Source organism: Ambystoma mexicanum, chromosome 9 (genome assembly GCF_040938575.1).
Source record: "Ambystoma mexicanum isolate Mex_15411 chromosome 9, UKY_AmexF1_1, whole genome shotgun sequence".
Classification (NCBI taxonomy): domain Eukaryota; kingdom Metazoa; phylum Chordata; class Amphibia; order Caudata; family Ambystomatidae; genus Ambystoma; species Ambystoma mexicanum.
The window spans coordinates 372,746,413-372,762,682 of NC_090931.1; the positions used below are offsets into that span (position 1 = coordinate 372,746,413).

A 16,270-nucleotide genomic window follows, 5' to 3' on the forward strand; every position below is an offset into this window, starting at 1 on the left:
GGGAGAAGATAACTTCTGGCCTCTTTATTGTGAATGTGGGTGCTTCCTGTTTCTGTCAGTCTCTCTGAGCTTCATTCCAATAGTGACTGCTTCCCACCGCCCTCTATGATTGCAGGAGTGCAAAACTTTGCATGATATTAATTATGTGGAGTGTGGTGGTGTGCGGGTTCGTGCTATTCTTATTGTGAGGTGATCGTGTTGTGTGCATGGTCAGAGTGTCCCCTATGACTCTTGTGAGAGTGGTCGATCGTCTCTCTCGACCTAAACTAGGACTGCAGTGGGAAGAGGGCTCCATGAAATCTTCCCAGTATGGAAAGGTCTCCTCGATGCACTGTCTGTGGTGATGGTCTTGGATTTCCTCACGTGAAAGAGGAATGTGGACTGCAAAGGTGGCTCTCACTCATCAATATGGAGAACAATGTAAATTAGCATTAAACAAGATAGTAATTTTATTAGACCAAATATACAAAAAGTAACCAACAGAGAATCTCAGCACATTGTGACAGATCTCCCCTTGGCAATGTCCACACTGTCCTGTTTCACAGACTCTCAGACATATTCATGGGAGAGACCCATGTCAGATTGTAGGGCAGAAAGCTGCCTTTGAGGCTTTGTCCTGGGGGGGAACAGTTCATAGGCGTCTATAGGAGTCCTTCCTATTGAGTGCATTTCATCGGTTCCTCTGGGACTTCTTCCTTCAGAGTCCGGTTCATAGGTTCCAAAGATGGGCTTTCCTGTGCATTAGAGTTCATGGGTTTCCATGTGACTTTCCCTGTTCAGTAGAGTTGATAGATTCCTCTGGGAGGCCTTCATATGATGTTCTGTACATAGCTTCCCAAGGGAGTCCTTCCTGTGAAGAGCCGGTCATAGGTCCCCGTGGGAGTCCTTCCAATGAATATATCAATGACTCACTGTGGAGGGTGAATTGTAGCATTCCATCAACTTAAATTAGGATATCCTTCAGAGGAGTAACATGCTTTCAATAAGCCCCGGTTGGGATCGGCTTCCAAAACATCGTTAAAACAGGTTTACTTTTACAAAGGCTCTGGCGTGGCTGACCTCTTTCCTCTCAAATCGACCCTCCCAAATCGACCCTCCCAGGTCCAACTGGGGTCTTTCCTCTCTGACATCTTTTTCTCTACCTGTGGTGTCGCTCAGGGATCTAACCTCTCTCCCTGGCTGTTCAACCAGTATCTGGCACTTCTCGCCCACCGCATCGCCGCTCTCTGCCCCTACTTTCAGTGCTATGCGGATGATCCCCAGCTCATTTTCAGGCTACCCTCGACCTCCTCTTCTCCTTCCCTCATCTCTGACTGTCTTTCTGCTATCCAGGAATGGTGTGCCGCCAACGACCTCTGCCTTAATGTCAGTAAGATTGAGATTCTACTCATTGCCACTCCCACTCCCTCCTTCCCTGCTGCTCTCTAGCTGGCTTTTCTGGGCCCTCTTCCTGCTCCTACCTGCAAGGCAAAAAACCTCGGGGTCATCTTCGACTCCACACTCTCCTTCTCTCCTCACATATCCGACGTCTCTAAGAAGTCACACTACCAGCTACACCTCCTCAGAGGTATCCTTCCTTTCCTCGACTTCCCCCAGAGGCTCACTGTCTCTAGAGCCCTGGTTCTCTCGAAGCTAGACTACTGTAACAGCCTCTATCTAAATCTGCCCGCCTCTACTCTCCGCCCTTTGCAACTCATCTTTGCAACTCATCTAGAACAGGACTGCGAGACTTGTCCTTGGCCTCAAGCCCAGGGACCGTATCTCTCCAGGACTGAAATCACTACACTGGCTCCCAGTGACTGTGAGGATCAAGTTCAAAACCCTCTGCATTGTCCACAAGGCCGTCTGGGGCCTTGGGCCAAAATACCTTCAACTATCTCTTCCTAAATATCTTCCTTCTCGAGCTCTTCGCTCATCCGCCTCCAACTCCCTCAAGGTCAGTCCCTTCTCCAAACAACAAGTTGGGGGCAGATCTCTATCCGCTGCACGGGCCTCCCTCTGGAACAGCCTTCCTGCCTCCCTGAAACTTGAGGAGAACCATCTCCGGTTCCGGAAGCACCTCAAAACCTTCCTCTTTGCCTCCGCCTTCTCTCCCTCTCTCCCCTGCTAATACTACTGAAACTGCACTGAATCTGCAACTGGGCCACTCACCGTTCTTGGTCCTTGGCCCAGCCACTCTCCCCTGCACTGCGGGACTGTGTCTGTATCCCTACAGCCCCCCTTCCCAGCACTTGTCTGCACTTACCTCGCACTTGCCACCAGCTGGCCCTTGTTATTTATCCTGTATGCTGTATGCTAATAACCCTGCACTGCACTTTCCCCTCTCCCTTTCCCCCATGCACTTTTCCCTTCCCCTCTACCCTTGCACTTGCGCGATCTGAATGACACCTGGCCTAGTAGGATCGTTGTCTGTCTCCCCTTGTTCCCCCCCCCTGCCTCGTCGCGCCTTGAAACACCTGTGTATAGGCGCATTACAAATGCCATATCATATATCATTTGCCAACAAAGAACAACCACCAATATGCAAGCTCACAATAGCTGAAATAAGCTCACCCCTCGAGGCAACCATAGGTTCCCGCCTCTGCTGTCACACCAGTGCTGGCTTCCCGCCTACCAGCTTGCACCACGATGGTCTATTTTTATTTCAGCTATTCATACCCTTTTCCAGTCTCTCCTACCTCTATCCCTCTTCTCCTCTTTCTATTTCTTCGCTTCCTTTTGAGTTCCAACGCCTTTACCATTTCCTTTGCATTGGGCCTCTTTACAGGGTTTCTGGCAAACCTTTAACGACCGTAAGCGCCTGATATCCCGGTGCCACCGGGACAAATCCCTGTGGCCCAGGATGTCAGGCGGCAGGAACTGTAAGTCCCCATTCCCGTGGAGTCACACAGGACTCCACGGTACTGGGGACACAGAAGCACCGATACCGTTGCAAACAGTGCTGGTGCTTCAGTGAAAACCATGCCTTCAGGAGCAGGTGCTCCCGGAAGGACCGAACTGCCAGGAGCCTCGGCCCCTGCAGGCATTCTCGTAGTCTGGCGGTCCGGAAAGGGTGTAGGTACGTTGCTACCAGCACCCTTCTTTCCAGTCGCCAGACTCGTAATGAGGACCAATGTCTTTAAGTCCATTGATGGGCTTGCCCATTCTTGTCATCGCTCAACTCTGTTTACACTCCTCCTCGTACTTTACTTTCTCAGTACCGGTTTCTTCTTGTCGTTCCTAAACCCTCCTTTTGCTCAATCCCATTCTTTTTCTCTGTTGGCTCCTAAATATTGGAATTTCTTGCCTCTTTCCATAAAGTCTTCTTATTTCGTTCTGGGGTGAACGCATATTACTTCTCCTCCCCATCTTAATCTGCTATCAATATTAATTGTTTCTCCTTGTCATGTTCAATTACTACTGGATCACTTCCTCCTGTATCCGTGCAGATGGTCACTTGGCTTTGGATTCACTATAGAAAACCTTTTTGGGGGGTTTTGAGTAAAATGCTCAGGATAATGTCTTGTAAGTTTTCTTAACACTGATCAGCTGCATACATCCAAGTGTTTTACCAAACTAAGTTAACAGGGGTCCCTTTAACCCCTTTATCCGCTGTAATACGAAATATCCCAATTGGGAAATTGCCTGACCAGCTAGAAGACTTTGTGGATTGTCTACTTTTCCTGTTCTCTATTTTTCATAACCATAGGTTCATTGTAGTCTATATCAACATCAAATATTTCATATTTTCAGAGTAGTCAGACAGTCCCCTTAACCATCTTCTTTCCACTATGCTCTGCTACAGCCCCACAAACCTCTTTATGGTAGGAGTTGTGAAAGATCCCTTGGCTGTGTCTTGAATAGGTCACCAGTATATGAGGTTTAAATCACTACTGCCTATTGAATTTAAGGTTTCAAGCTGGCTAATGCAGCAATAAAAATCTACAAATCATTGCAGCAGACTTTGGCGAAGACAGAGATTGAAACGGGTGGTGCAGGCTACTTCCAAGCAGTGCTTTAAGTGGGAGGATTCGAGAGGGGGCTCAATTAAGGGGCCGCGGCCTAATTGCTGAGAGAGGCGAAATTGCTTGGTAGTGGGAGCCAAGCAGGAGAGACAGGGTGCAATGCTATCATTCCTTTTGGGGCGCCACTCTGCTTTTGTTTCTTAACATGCTGCGACCACACAGGCAGGCTGCGGACTGGGATTGGAGCCTGTGATTAAGAAACTGAAGGAGAGAGGCACGCACCAAAAACAATGCACACAGTCTCTCCTTTTATTTCTTCAGGAGAGGCAACAACCCCCTCAGGCAGCCCTTTAACTCCACATAGCTGCATGGTAAAAGGGCTGTCGGAGGGGTTGGCGCCTCTGATTAAGAAACAAAAGGATATGTAGGGGCACTGTAATCATACTTCTGGTGCTCCCATGTCTCCTTTTTTCTTATCAGAAGCGCCAACCCTTGAAGGCAGCCCTTTAACCATATAGCTATGTGGAGTAAAAGGGCTGCCAGAGAGGTTTGGCACATCTAGGACTAGTTGGGGGGGGGGGTGGAGCCCAGCAGAGACCTGGCTTGGAAGAACTTTTTGGAGACTGCCAGGGCCGCCTGTTGACATGACATTTGTACCCGAAGAACAATGTGTAAAAACAATGTTAACGTTGAAAAGTAGAAAGTTGTTTCATGCTGGTGAATTGTCATGAAGCTCAACAAAACTGTCTTGTGTGAGCTGCTTTTCTGCAGTGTTGTATTGTGTTGCTTATTTGTGAGGCTGGCTTGCCGTATACAACTATCTTGATGCTTGATATGAGCAGGACTCGGGCTTGGAAAGAATGCATCTCTGTGGGATAGGCCTGGGGGACTGAACTGATGAACCACCGCTGACGGGCATTCCCTGAGCTCATTAGACAAGCGTCAAGGATTCCACAGCAACAACATTCAGCAGTATTTTCTCTGAAGAAATGTACAAAGTTTTGAAAATGATGTCACAGTCCTGCAAGAAAGCTGGATTTCTTAACCTTCATTGTAACAAATCATAGTCTTACTAGTTAAAGTCTTTCCTACCCTCGCTCCATTCCTTATTTTGGTGTTGCTTGGATACTACAAAGCAGAAGTCTTGACAATTTCTTCTTTGTACAGTAATTAAAACAATTCTTACAAAAAGTAAAGAATAACAAAAATATAAAGAAGAAAGCTAGTCCTTCCTCTGTGTTGATTAACAGATGGCAGTGGATGCCTTTGTCAGGAGTGGTCACTTTCATTTTGTAAGGATTGTGATGAGGAAGACAAGCGAGATGATCATTGTTTTAATAAGATGTTGGAGCCGCTACCAACTCCTCAAAATCTTGTTTAAATTTAAATGGCCTCTTTCTCAGTGCTCTATTCAAAGCATGCGACTATTGAGGACACAATTCTAGATTTCAAAATGTTCCTTTCCTGTAGCCATGATTTTTCGTTATGGGTGTACTCCCTAAGGACATATGTGGTCCGACCGGTTTCACATTCTCTCCTGTTTCTTCTCCAGTATGGAAACAAAAATAAACCCTGAGAACTGGAGTGTGAATAACTAATGAAAAAGGGAAGTTTAAAGTATTATGGTAATGTCCCCTTATGCAAAAGTGATATATTTAATTCATGAGGATATTCCCATGCTGAAAAATCACTGAGGAGACACCATCCTTTTATTCTGATTATTGCAAGGGAGGGTTCACAGATTCCCTTGCAGTCCTTTACTTCATGGAACTGCCATTCAAACACGGGTTCCCTTGTGTTCTCATTCCAAAGCGCAGAGTGAAGGTTCCTCTAGAATTCCTCACTCCAGGGCCTGGATCACTGTTGGTCCCAGGACCCTGGATCCAGGGTTTGATCCCAGGTTCCCTTTGGCCTCTTTAGGGGTGGAGATTGATCATGTGCTTCACCGATTCTTCTTTGTACTCCATTCCAATAAAGAGTCATACAGGCCTTCTCGTTGAAGAAGATAGATTGCCAGGGCCTACAAACCAGAATGCATGGTCAAACTCCCCGTTTCCCCAGGTTCTCCTCACTGGAGGGGATAGATCATAGGTTCCACAAGGCCTCCTCATTGCAGGTGGTAGGCTACAGGGACTCCATAATCTGCAATTCAAAGGGCAGATCAATGGTTGAGCAGAGCCACTTGGCTGGAGGGATTCCTTTAGGCCTCTTTTGTTGCAGGGAATAGATTAGAGGTGCTGGCCATACTTCAAGAGAACATTCTCCTTGATGCAAGGATAAAAAGTATTTCTTTCGTTCTCATCCCAAGAACTGAAACTCCATTTTCTGAAACTCTTTAGAAACTAAAGAGTGAGAAGAAGCTCTTGCGGTCTGTTTGGGTTTTTTCTTTTGCACGGTGCAGATAGTCTGGAATCTCTCCGACTTCCAGAACAGCAGTCTTTTCTTTCCGCTGCTGATTTTCAATCTGCTCACTGATCACTCTCTGCATGTCTTCCTGGCAGGAGAAAGAAAAAATACATGAACAATGCGACCCGTAAACAAAACTCTTTTTCAGGGATTTTGGGGTGATCCCGGTGAGGGATGACACTTGAGGGATAGTCTGCCACCTTATGATTGCACACTGGGATTTGAACAAGAAGCGCCCCCCAACCACTCTTGAAACAGGTTGCAACTTATCTGGGCATCCATCTCCCCTCCCTCCTGTATGATTCTATATCTCTGGAGAGATAAATGTTCTCCGATTAGTCCCTGCACTCCTTTACCTAAAGAGGATACTCGGATCCATCCTGCTTGTGTGTAATCTGACTGAAACCACTGAGAGATGCGAACTGACAGAGAATTCACATGCGTTCCGTCCCCATGTTCATTTATACCCAACAGACAATCTTGTGTTGGGTAAGCATGATGGCAGAGTTTCCATGGACATTAGCGAGTGCTCCTTTCAGGTGGGATGAAAGCACAGAGTCAAAGAAAGCTTGTTACGTTATATGGCATTTGTATAGCGGCTGCTGCCATTGGTATGGCCTCTATGCACTGTGGGGATGAACGTTCTTCAGAAGACTGTAGTTAGCGGTTTGAGACGGGATGAAAGGAGCTCTAAATGTGTGTACGTGCATTTGTAGCTAGCACGAAGGTAGGTAGGGAGTGGCTAGGTCCCCAAAAGCAGCTCATAATTATCAGATGAGAGGACGGGAGCCGTGACAAAACGTCAAGTGAGACAGGAAAGTGAAAAGAGTTCAATTATTTGAACAGCTGGACTAAATGTTGTGTGAGACTCAGCTGTATTCTATTGGAGGTGGTGATGTGTGTTTTGGATGGGAGTGGTGGAGCAGTGTTGGTTGCAGATGTATGGAGATGGGTTGGACAAGCCCCCAGTGTGATAAAGCTGTATTCTGTGTGATGGAGTGCATGGCATTCTGGGGAACACAGACTGACCCATAATTAGATATGGTCTTGTGGAGCGTATCATAAAGGCCTAATTGACTTTCAGTCTTGGGTATTGCTATGTCCCACCTCATTTACTCCTCAGGTGCCCCCAGAATTCTATCAGGGGTGTGTGATGATCCACGCACGAGATCGGCTAAGTCTATAAGGGTGCCGAAGGGAAAGAGGAGCCCCCCATTCGGGTTGACTTAGTCACTGGGATGAGGAGAAGTACTGCACCCGATCAGATGTTTTTGTTCGGCCTGTCATGTGTACATTTATGCTGCAGGTATTCTGCTCCTTTGTTGTGAAGGGCTCGATGGGTGATGCCCATTGCCTTGAAGATGGATCGTCGCCCCATTGGAAGCCAGTGAAGGACACCGAGGGCAGGTGTGATGTGCTCTCTAGGATCCAGGGCGAGGAGGAGCCTTGTGGCTGTGTTTTGTACCCATTGGAGTATTTTTTAGCTGTTATGCAGTGAAAGAGGATAGGCGGCTGGAAGAGCCATGGATTAATGAGAAAGCTTGGGGTTGGAAGCAGAAATAGCTTCTGAGGTGGGTATTAAAGAAAGACTGAGGATTTCAGACCAAGACTGATATGGATTAGAGGGAGCACTACATGGGATAGAGAGAGCTAATTAGCCTGAAGAGAGAGTGATACTCACTTCCTAGGGTATAGGGGCTGAGGTCAGAGAAACAGACAGCCTGATGTGGTTGACAATCAGAAATGAGCCATGGGGAGGCCAAGGCCAAGAAGAGCGAGAGCACCCCGCTTGAAATGAGCCTTCAAAAGTCAATCAGCCTTAGTTGGGTGAACAAGAGCTTCAACTGGCTGCCTCTAGGAAAATGTGTCCACAGTTGGAATGTCCGAATGGGAGAGGAGTTCAAGGTTGTGAGGTGAAACAAAGCTTTCAGTGGGCAAAAGAGAACATGGATGGGTAATAGTAAGAGTCTGAAAGCTAAGGAAACATCTGATCTAGAGTAGATGAGAACAAGAGAGACTAAAGCTAGTAAGTGCCTGAGAGGGGCATGAAGGAGAATCTGGGGTCAGTTAAAGAGGGGGTGCGGATGGACAAGAAGGGAGATGCTGGTGTGGTTAAGAAAGATGTTTCAGGTGTTTGAGAGAAACAAACCCCCGAGGATAGTGTTCATGATTGAGCCTGTGGTGGGTGAGAGAAAGAGCAGGAGGAAAATACCCCTGATTGGGCCTCTGGTGTAGGAAAGAAAGTGCATGAGATCAGCGACCTTGATTACCCCTGGGATGGATGAAAGAAAAAGAAGTTGGAGAAAGGGAGCCTGAGGACAGGGCCCATGATTGAGCTTGGGGTTATGTGAGAAGGAGAGCATAAGGGAAGTGCCCTTGACTAGGCCTCTAGTGGATGAGAGAGAGCATGAGGGTAGTGACTTGATTGAACCTGCGGTGGATTAGAGAAAGTGAGCATGAGGACAGGTCCCATCAGTTGGCCTGGGACGGATGAAAGAAAGAGCACGAGGGCAGGGACCTTGATTGAACCTGCGGTGGATTAGAGAAAGGGAGCCTGAGGACAGGGCCCATCAGTTGGCCTGCGACGGATGAAAGAAAGAGCATGAGGGAAGGGACCTTGATTTTGCATGGGGTGGGTTAGAGAAAGGGAGCCTGAGGACAGGGCCCATCAGTCGGCCTGGGACGGATGAAAGAAAGAGCATGAGGGCAGGGACCTTGATTATGCATGGGGTGGATTAGAGAAAGGGAGCATGAGGACAGGGCCCATCAGTAAGCCTGGGACAGATGAAAGAAAGAGCACGAGGGCAGGGACCTTGATTGAACCTGCGGTGGATTAGAGAAAGGGAGCCTGAGGACAGGGCCCATCAGTCGGCCTGGGACGGATGAAAGAAAGAGCATGAAGGCAGGGACCTTGATTTTGCATGGGGTGGATTAGAGAAGGGAGCCTGAGGACAGGGCCCATCAGTCGGCCTGGGACGGATGAAAGAAAGAGAATGAGGGCAGGGACCTTGATTTTGCATGGGGTGGATTAGAGAAAGGGAGCATGAGGACAGGGCCCATCAGTCAGCCTGGGACAGATGAAAGAAAGAGCACGAGGGCAGGGACCTTGATTGAACCTGCGGTGGATTAGAGAAAGGGAGTCTGAGGACAGGGCCCATCAGTCGGCCTGGGACGGATGAAAGAAAGAGCATGAAGGCAGGGACCTTGATTTTGCATGGGGTGGATTAGAGAAAGGGAGCCTGAGGACAGGGCCCATCAGTCTGCTGGGACGGATGAAAGAAAGTGCATGAGGGCAGGGACCTTGATAGAGCCTGGGGTTGATGAGAGGAACAGAGAACGACTATGGTGCCCATTAACAGTGCTAACTTGAACCTACAAATACAAACCAGGCTCTCTATTGTGAGCCCAATGAGTTCTCACCCTTCCTGGCTTATTGAGCCAAGTCCCGTTGCTTCTATATGGAATACAGCCACACATTCATCAAAAAGAGAAATCACAGTCTGGGTCCAATTTACCCTGCTCCATAAAAATCAAATCCTTCCCCCAATTTTAGCGCAGGCCAAGCCCTCGCCTTGTCTGACATTGATGGACAAAAGGCCTTAGTAGCCGCTTTCTGGGTGCATCCCTCACTCACGCAGCATTCTACTTCCTCACGGGGCAGCACAAATTAATATAGACCCGAGTCCTATTCTGGCCTCAAAGCAAACATCTGGCTCAAATTAATCTGGATTAAAGATGCTGCCGCGGCAGCCCTTTCAAGGCCGCCATTTCCGTGCAATGTGGGCAGAGGTCATCCCCCACCCGAGTAGGGTTCTACGTTCTATCGTAGTGGGACTTTTCATCGCAGGTTTTTTAACCGCCGTTTTTTCATCGAAAAACTCATCGATTTTTTTTTTGGGGGGGTTACCCCCGAAACCCCCCCTTTTCTTTGGGGGGGTTACCCCCAAAACCCCCCTTTTCTTTTTTTATATTCCCTTACACCCACACCCATTTATAAAATTTTTTAACCCCCCCAAAAAAAAAACGATGAGTTTTTTACGATGAAAAAACGGTGGCAAAAAAATCCGCAATGAAAAGTCCTACAACGAAGGGACTGTATACCCCGGGTAGAACCCCGATCAGCCAGCAGCCAAGTGATGTATCCGCTCACACTCCTAGAAATGCATTATATTAACATATTTCTGAGGAGGCTTCACCATTTATTGGCCAAGATCTCAGAAAGTGCTTGTAGCCACTCTATGCATGCCCTCCTATTCTGCCAACCAATCCAGACTGCTAGGAAAATTCAAAGCTAAACATGTAGTATGGAACCAGTGCCACTATTCCTCTGTATATATGGCCCCCCAATATCCCATTCCTCAATGTGAAATGGCAAAATGGATGCTCCCATGTAAACGCTTTCAGCCTCGTTTGCTCAAAAGTTTACCTAGGAACTTTCATTAAAAATATGTTTAATGTATGTTTTGGATTATTGCCCATCTTTTAAGGCAATAATATTTTTGAGCGCACTATTCCTTTAACGAATACCTAATTTACACTTTTTTTTAAAAAAAAACTGAGATGAGTATAACACTGGTGAGAAAAGTGGGGGGAATTAGAGAGCAAAACACAGGGGAGTGGGATAAAGGCTGGGGGCAAAAGGATCTAAAAGGGGTCTTCAGGTGCGTGGGAAGGAGAGCGATTGTGAATAGACGGACTGTGGAAAAGGATCCTAAAACCAGTGTCTGTGAATGAGACTTAAAGACGGTCAGGTGCGAAAATGCGCAATTCTTAGCAGGGGGCTTGGGTGAGTGGGCTGGAACCTGGCATGACAGGTACATGACGGCATGTAGGTGGCAGTGGGCATAGCCGGGTGAGAGGGTGTGCATGCATGAGTGAGGTCTGAATGGAGGAGCCAGTTGTCTAAGGACGCCCTTGCCTGCCTTCTGTCTGAGGGGACTTTGGACTTTCACACGATACTGGTTGAAAAGCGGCGGGCCTTACCTGCCAAGCCTCCAGCTCCTGGGAGAGCTGCACCTTCATTTGAACCGCTGCCAGCAGCTGCGAGTTCAGGGAGCTGAGCTCTGAGCGACATCTGCTCAACTCCACCTCCACCGCTGTTTTCCTGTAGAGATAAAGAGTTACTTAGGCGTGCTTCCCTGGCACAGCATTTTAGCAGCGATCCGAGGAGCCTTTTCTCTAAGGTGTCTATACTGTCATTATCATTAAAACTTCAGACCATGCCCCAGCGCCAGACATCACCACCCACACCGCGTGTCTTTTCATTCCTCTCTCAGGTGTTGTTGTCCCCTGAGCTGCCGTATTAAGCCTGAACCAGGCTTTGGCAACGTGAGAGAGCCAAACCACACACAGCTTACAGAAACCTTGCTGTGGGCGGCCGCAGCAGAACTGGAAAGTACTTGAGGCGTTCGGGGTGCTGGGTTCGCAGCTCTGACACAATTAACCTCCACCGCTGGGCACCCTCTCGCTATCATATCACTTTGTAAATATGTAATTAGGTTTCTTGTATAGTGCTGCCTGTCCACAGAGAGTCTTGGGCGATAGTGTTTAATTGAAAACGTGTATACTGTTTTGTTTGCGGAGGGAGTGAGAGTAGTTTGCCTTTTATTTTATTCCTAACCTTTCACAACCTCCACCTCACCTTTCCACCTATGGTAGGAGTCTTTGCTACCCACCCCCTCACCTTCCTTTTGTTCTGTTGGTTCTTTTCAGACATTCCTTTCCACCGCATAGGAGTGGGTGTGAGATTCTGAAGTTGGTGCCTTTCTTTCATTATTGAACACGAAGCAAGGATGATCCGAGGCTGAAAGTGCCTGGAAGTATTGTTTCTTTATTTAGGAGTGCAAGTACAGGGGCACCCCCGGGAATGGTTTCAGTCGCTACTCCCTCTAGCTCGCACTCGCACCTTCACCCCCCCCCCACTTCACTGCTGTCCCTTTCTCCACCACTGGCCAGTGCTGTGCATTAGGGGAACGTAGCAGGATGCTTGGGTAGAAGCGGGGCGAGCACGCTGCGATGCAGCCACGCAGCATGCTAGATCACATCAAGAGTTGAATATAGTTCTTGGTCTCTTCTCCCTTGTCATTTTGGCTGTCTTGATCTGTATGGATTCCATTCTCTTGGTGGGCACATTCTTTATTTCTAGCTTTGATGACTTGTTGTATGATATGATCCTCTTGTATGCTATGTGAGGCAGGATACCCTGGGAATTTGCTGTTGCTTGCCTCTTGTAGTATGTCTGGTTGGACACTTTGTGAGACCACTGTATTCTGTTGCAGTTCTGTAGGCCCCACAGACCTGCTCAAGCTAGTCTCTGGAACTGGAATTAACTGGCCTGTGTCCTGTGGGGCAGCCCTTCCCTGGAACTTGACGGTAGGCAACCCTTAAATCAAATTTCATAAAGTACTTTGTGTTTGTGAAGATTAGAGCAAACTCCGTAATACTGGCCAAATGAAAACTGTCAGAGAATGTTAGCATTTCAACTCTGATTAACGACAGAGGGTAGACTGTTACCACCATGTTTCCTTATGATGGCCTCCATTGGCCCGATGATTTTGTCATTCAGCAGTGTGCGAAGAAGATCAAACTGTTCCTTGTGAGATGTGAGGAGCACTGAGGATCCTTCACGCTCGATGGGAAAGGCACCTAGTTTGAGTTTTATTTCATGCAGGTAGTGTTTGAGCAGCCCTTGATCATCTCTGAACACCAACAACTGTTTGAGTAGAAGTTGAGTTACTGATAGAACTTTTGCGACCAAACAGGGATTGACTTTAATGGGAAGTGAGCCTTGCACATCCCAGACGAGGACTGCTGGAAGGTAAGGGTTTTCCAGAAGCACTGCGGCCGTAGAAGAGAAATTAAGAATAATTGTATGCTAGGAGATGGATCTCATGCCCTCTCTCTATTCTGACTAATATGTCAGCTTGATATATAGGAGACGAAGACAATCATCAAATGCTTGTACAACCATGGGTGCAGGAATGATGGTATGATCCGAGCTGGTACCCGCTAATAGCTTGTGGAGAACGCCATTTACAACTGCGACGCCATAGGGTTTCCATCGGCCACACAAAGGACTAGGCTATTCATACCATTACCGAAAGACTTCATCTGAGGGGTCTTCCACTAAAGTGACTGCACATGTGCATTCTATGTAACACACTGTGGCAAAAGGTCAAATTTTTCTGCAAGTGGCGCTTTATTTGATGCGTGTAGGATAGTTGTCGTGATTAGAAATGTGCATGTGACGGCCTTATCTAAAGAATTCACGTCGAAGTACATGTGGTGAGCGGTGGATAGTGTTACCAGGCGGGGGTTGTGAGCGGAGCGCTCATTTCCCGCTTGTAATGATAGTAATGATTTGACACATAAATAAGCAGCCAGGAGACTTTGATGCGTTTATGTGGCGTCCAGTGTCTGAGTTGTTTGGTGTCTGCAGATATTAGGTTTGTAGCATGTTATGGTATGGTATGGTGTGGTATTGTTTATTTATGAAGCGCCCGTACACAGGCAAGTGTTTCATTGCGCTCAAGGAAGGTGGGAACGAGATAAAACAACAGTCGCTCAGAGCCCTTGAATTTCTGAGATGATAATAGTCTGCACAGGCAGAGTAAGTGCATAAAATATATTTAACAGTTTAAGTTACAGCAAATAGACCTGATGGCGAGTCTGCAGTTTTTTACCAGTGCAATTAAGGGGTGAAGACAAGGGAGAACAGACAGACGATCTTCAGGCAAGGTGCGTGCAGATCGTGCAAGTGCACATGGTAACAGGGATGGGGAGGTCCAAGTGCACCCGGTCAGTGGAGACTGGGGTAAGTGCGGTCTCTTGGGTTAATTCTCAAGTGCAGTGAGTGTGGGTGGGGTGTAGAGCCCTGAGGCAATTGCGAAAGAGGACTGGTGAGGGTACCAGGGACCTGTGAGACTCAGAGGTACACCAGGCGGCCAGTCAACAAGCTGAAAAGGAGAGGAGGGAGATAGGGAAAGAGCAGAGAGCTAGATTAGCAGGGGAGAGGGAGAGGAAGAGAGAAGGAAGAGGAGAAGAGGAAGGTCTTGAGGAGTTTCCGGAATGTATGAAGATCAGGCTCAAGAAAGAGGGTGGCAGGGAGGCTATTCCAAAATGAGGCACCTGCTGAGGATAGGGCTCTCCCTCCAAATCTCTGGTTGGAGAACCGGCTCACTCGCAGAAGGTTGGAGGTAGATGAGTGGAGAGATTGTGAGGGACAGTATTTAGGTTGACAGTGTTGTAGGTATGTAGGTCCCAGGCCCCAGAAATCCTTGTGAATAAAGCAGAGGGTCTTAAACTTGATCCTTGCAGCCACAGGGAGTCAGTGAAGGGATTTTAGTGCGGGAAAGATGCAGCTCCTGGGCTTGAGGCCAAGGATAACTCTCATGGTTCTGTTCTGAATGAGTTTCAGAGGGCGCAGTGTAGAAGAGAGATTGAGGAAGAACCTGTTGCAATAGGCCAGCATAGAGAGAACCAGGGCTCTGGAGACAGTGAGCTGCTGGGTGAAAAGTGAGAAAAGGTAGAGTACCTCTGAGGGGGTGTAGCTGATCAGACTTTTTAGAGATATCCGAAATGTGAGAGAAAAATGAGAGAGTGGATTCAAAGATGACCCCAAGGTTTCTTGCCTCGCAGGTGGGTGAGGGCACAGGGCCAAGGGAGGCCGGCCAGAGTGAAAGTGGGAAAGCAGGTGCAGGGGTCCTGGCGTGAAGGCAGAGGTTGTTTGTAGCACACCAGTGCTGAACAGCGGAAAGACAGTCAGATATGAGTAAGCAGGAGGAGGTGGGTGAGGGGAGCCTGAAAGACGGTTGTGTGGCATCCGCATAACACTGGAAGTTAGAGGTGAAAGTGGCATTTACACGTGTCAGGGAAACCATATAGTCACTGAAGAACCAGGGGGATAGGTTCGATCCATGGGGAATGCCACAGGTTGAGAGCGCAATAGCCGAGAGAAAGGCTCAGAGTTCCACCTGGCATGAGCAGTCGGAGAGAAAGGAGGTTAACCACGTCAGAGCCTGACCTGTGATTCCCAGGGTGTCACAGAGACGTGCAATCAGGATGTTGTGGTTAACCATGTCAATGGCAGAGGAGAGATCACAGAGAATGAGGACAGATATAGTGTTAGTGTCAAGATTTGAGAACAGGTCTTCACAGGTGTTCAGAAGAGCAGTTTCCGTGCCTCTGGATGCTCTAAAGGTAGACTGATGTTCAGGAAAGCAACCAATAGATTCAGTGTGGAGGGTCCGCTGAGGGATAGCCAAATTCTCCAGGAGTTTGCCCAGGAAAGGAGGGATGGAGATAGGGCGGTAGTTTGCTAGAATGGAGGGGTCAGCAGAGGGTTTTTTGAGCAGAGGGTGCACAAGGGAGTGCTTAAGGGCAGTTGGGAACATTCTGGTGGAAAAGGAGAGATTGCAGAGATCAGCCAAGGCAGGGGCGAGGGAGTCAATATTGTCTTTAATGGTTTTTGAGGGGCAGGGGTCCACCTGTTTGGATGAAGCCTTCATAGATCGGACGTGTCTGGTGACCTCATCAGGTGTGACAGGTGAGAGAGAGGAGAGGGGAAGTGGAGGGGGGGCAAGTGAGGCTCTGGAGTTGGTGTATGCTGTTGTGTGGAACAGAGGGTGGAAAGGATGTCTTAGGTGATCCTTGAGATTAGAGAGCGGTTCATGTGTTGGTGGGTTGTTTCACTAGCCATCTGGGTGAGAGTTGTGAGGGGGGGGAAGAGAAGCGGGTTAGCAGGCTTCCGGTGATCTCTGCGTGTGTCAGTATTTCCTTCTGTATTGTCCCATGTTTGCTTTGGTCCAGGAGTATGGTTTGTAAGGGTGTTCATCTATGGTTATCTCTGTGAGAATAGCCAGGTTTATAGTAATTTCCTAGATGTTAGGTGGTCTTCGGTCATTCTCATTTCCTTCGGTATC

General features: G+C 48.0%; 1 protein-coding gene across 1 annotated transcript in view; it reads right to left on the minus strand.

Moving 5' to 3' along the window:
• Positions 1-425: 425 nt before the first annotated feature.
• The window catches only part of LOC138488085 (BICD family-like cargo adapter 1), a 184,779-nt gene continuing 168,934 nt past the window's right edge, over positions 426-16,270 (minus strand). Inside the window, exons 8-9 of the mRNA XM_069614829.1 lie at positions 11,334-11,454; positions 426-6,438 (exon numbers count right to left, since the gene is read on the minus strand). Of these exons, the coding sequence (XP_069470930.1) occupies positions 6,280-6,438; positions 11,334-11,454 (280 nt within the window). The 3' untranslated portion in view covers positions 426-6,279. The remainder of the gene's footprint in view (positions 6,439-11,333; positions 11,455-16,270) is intronic.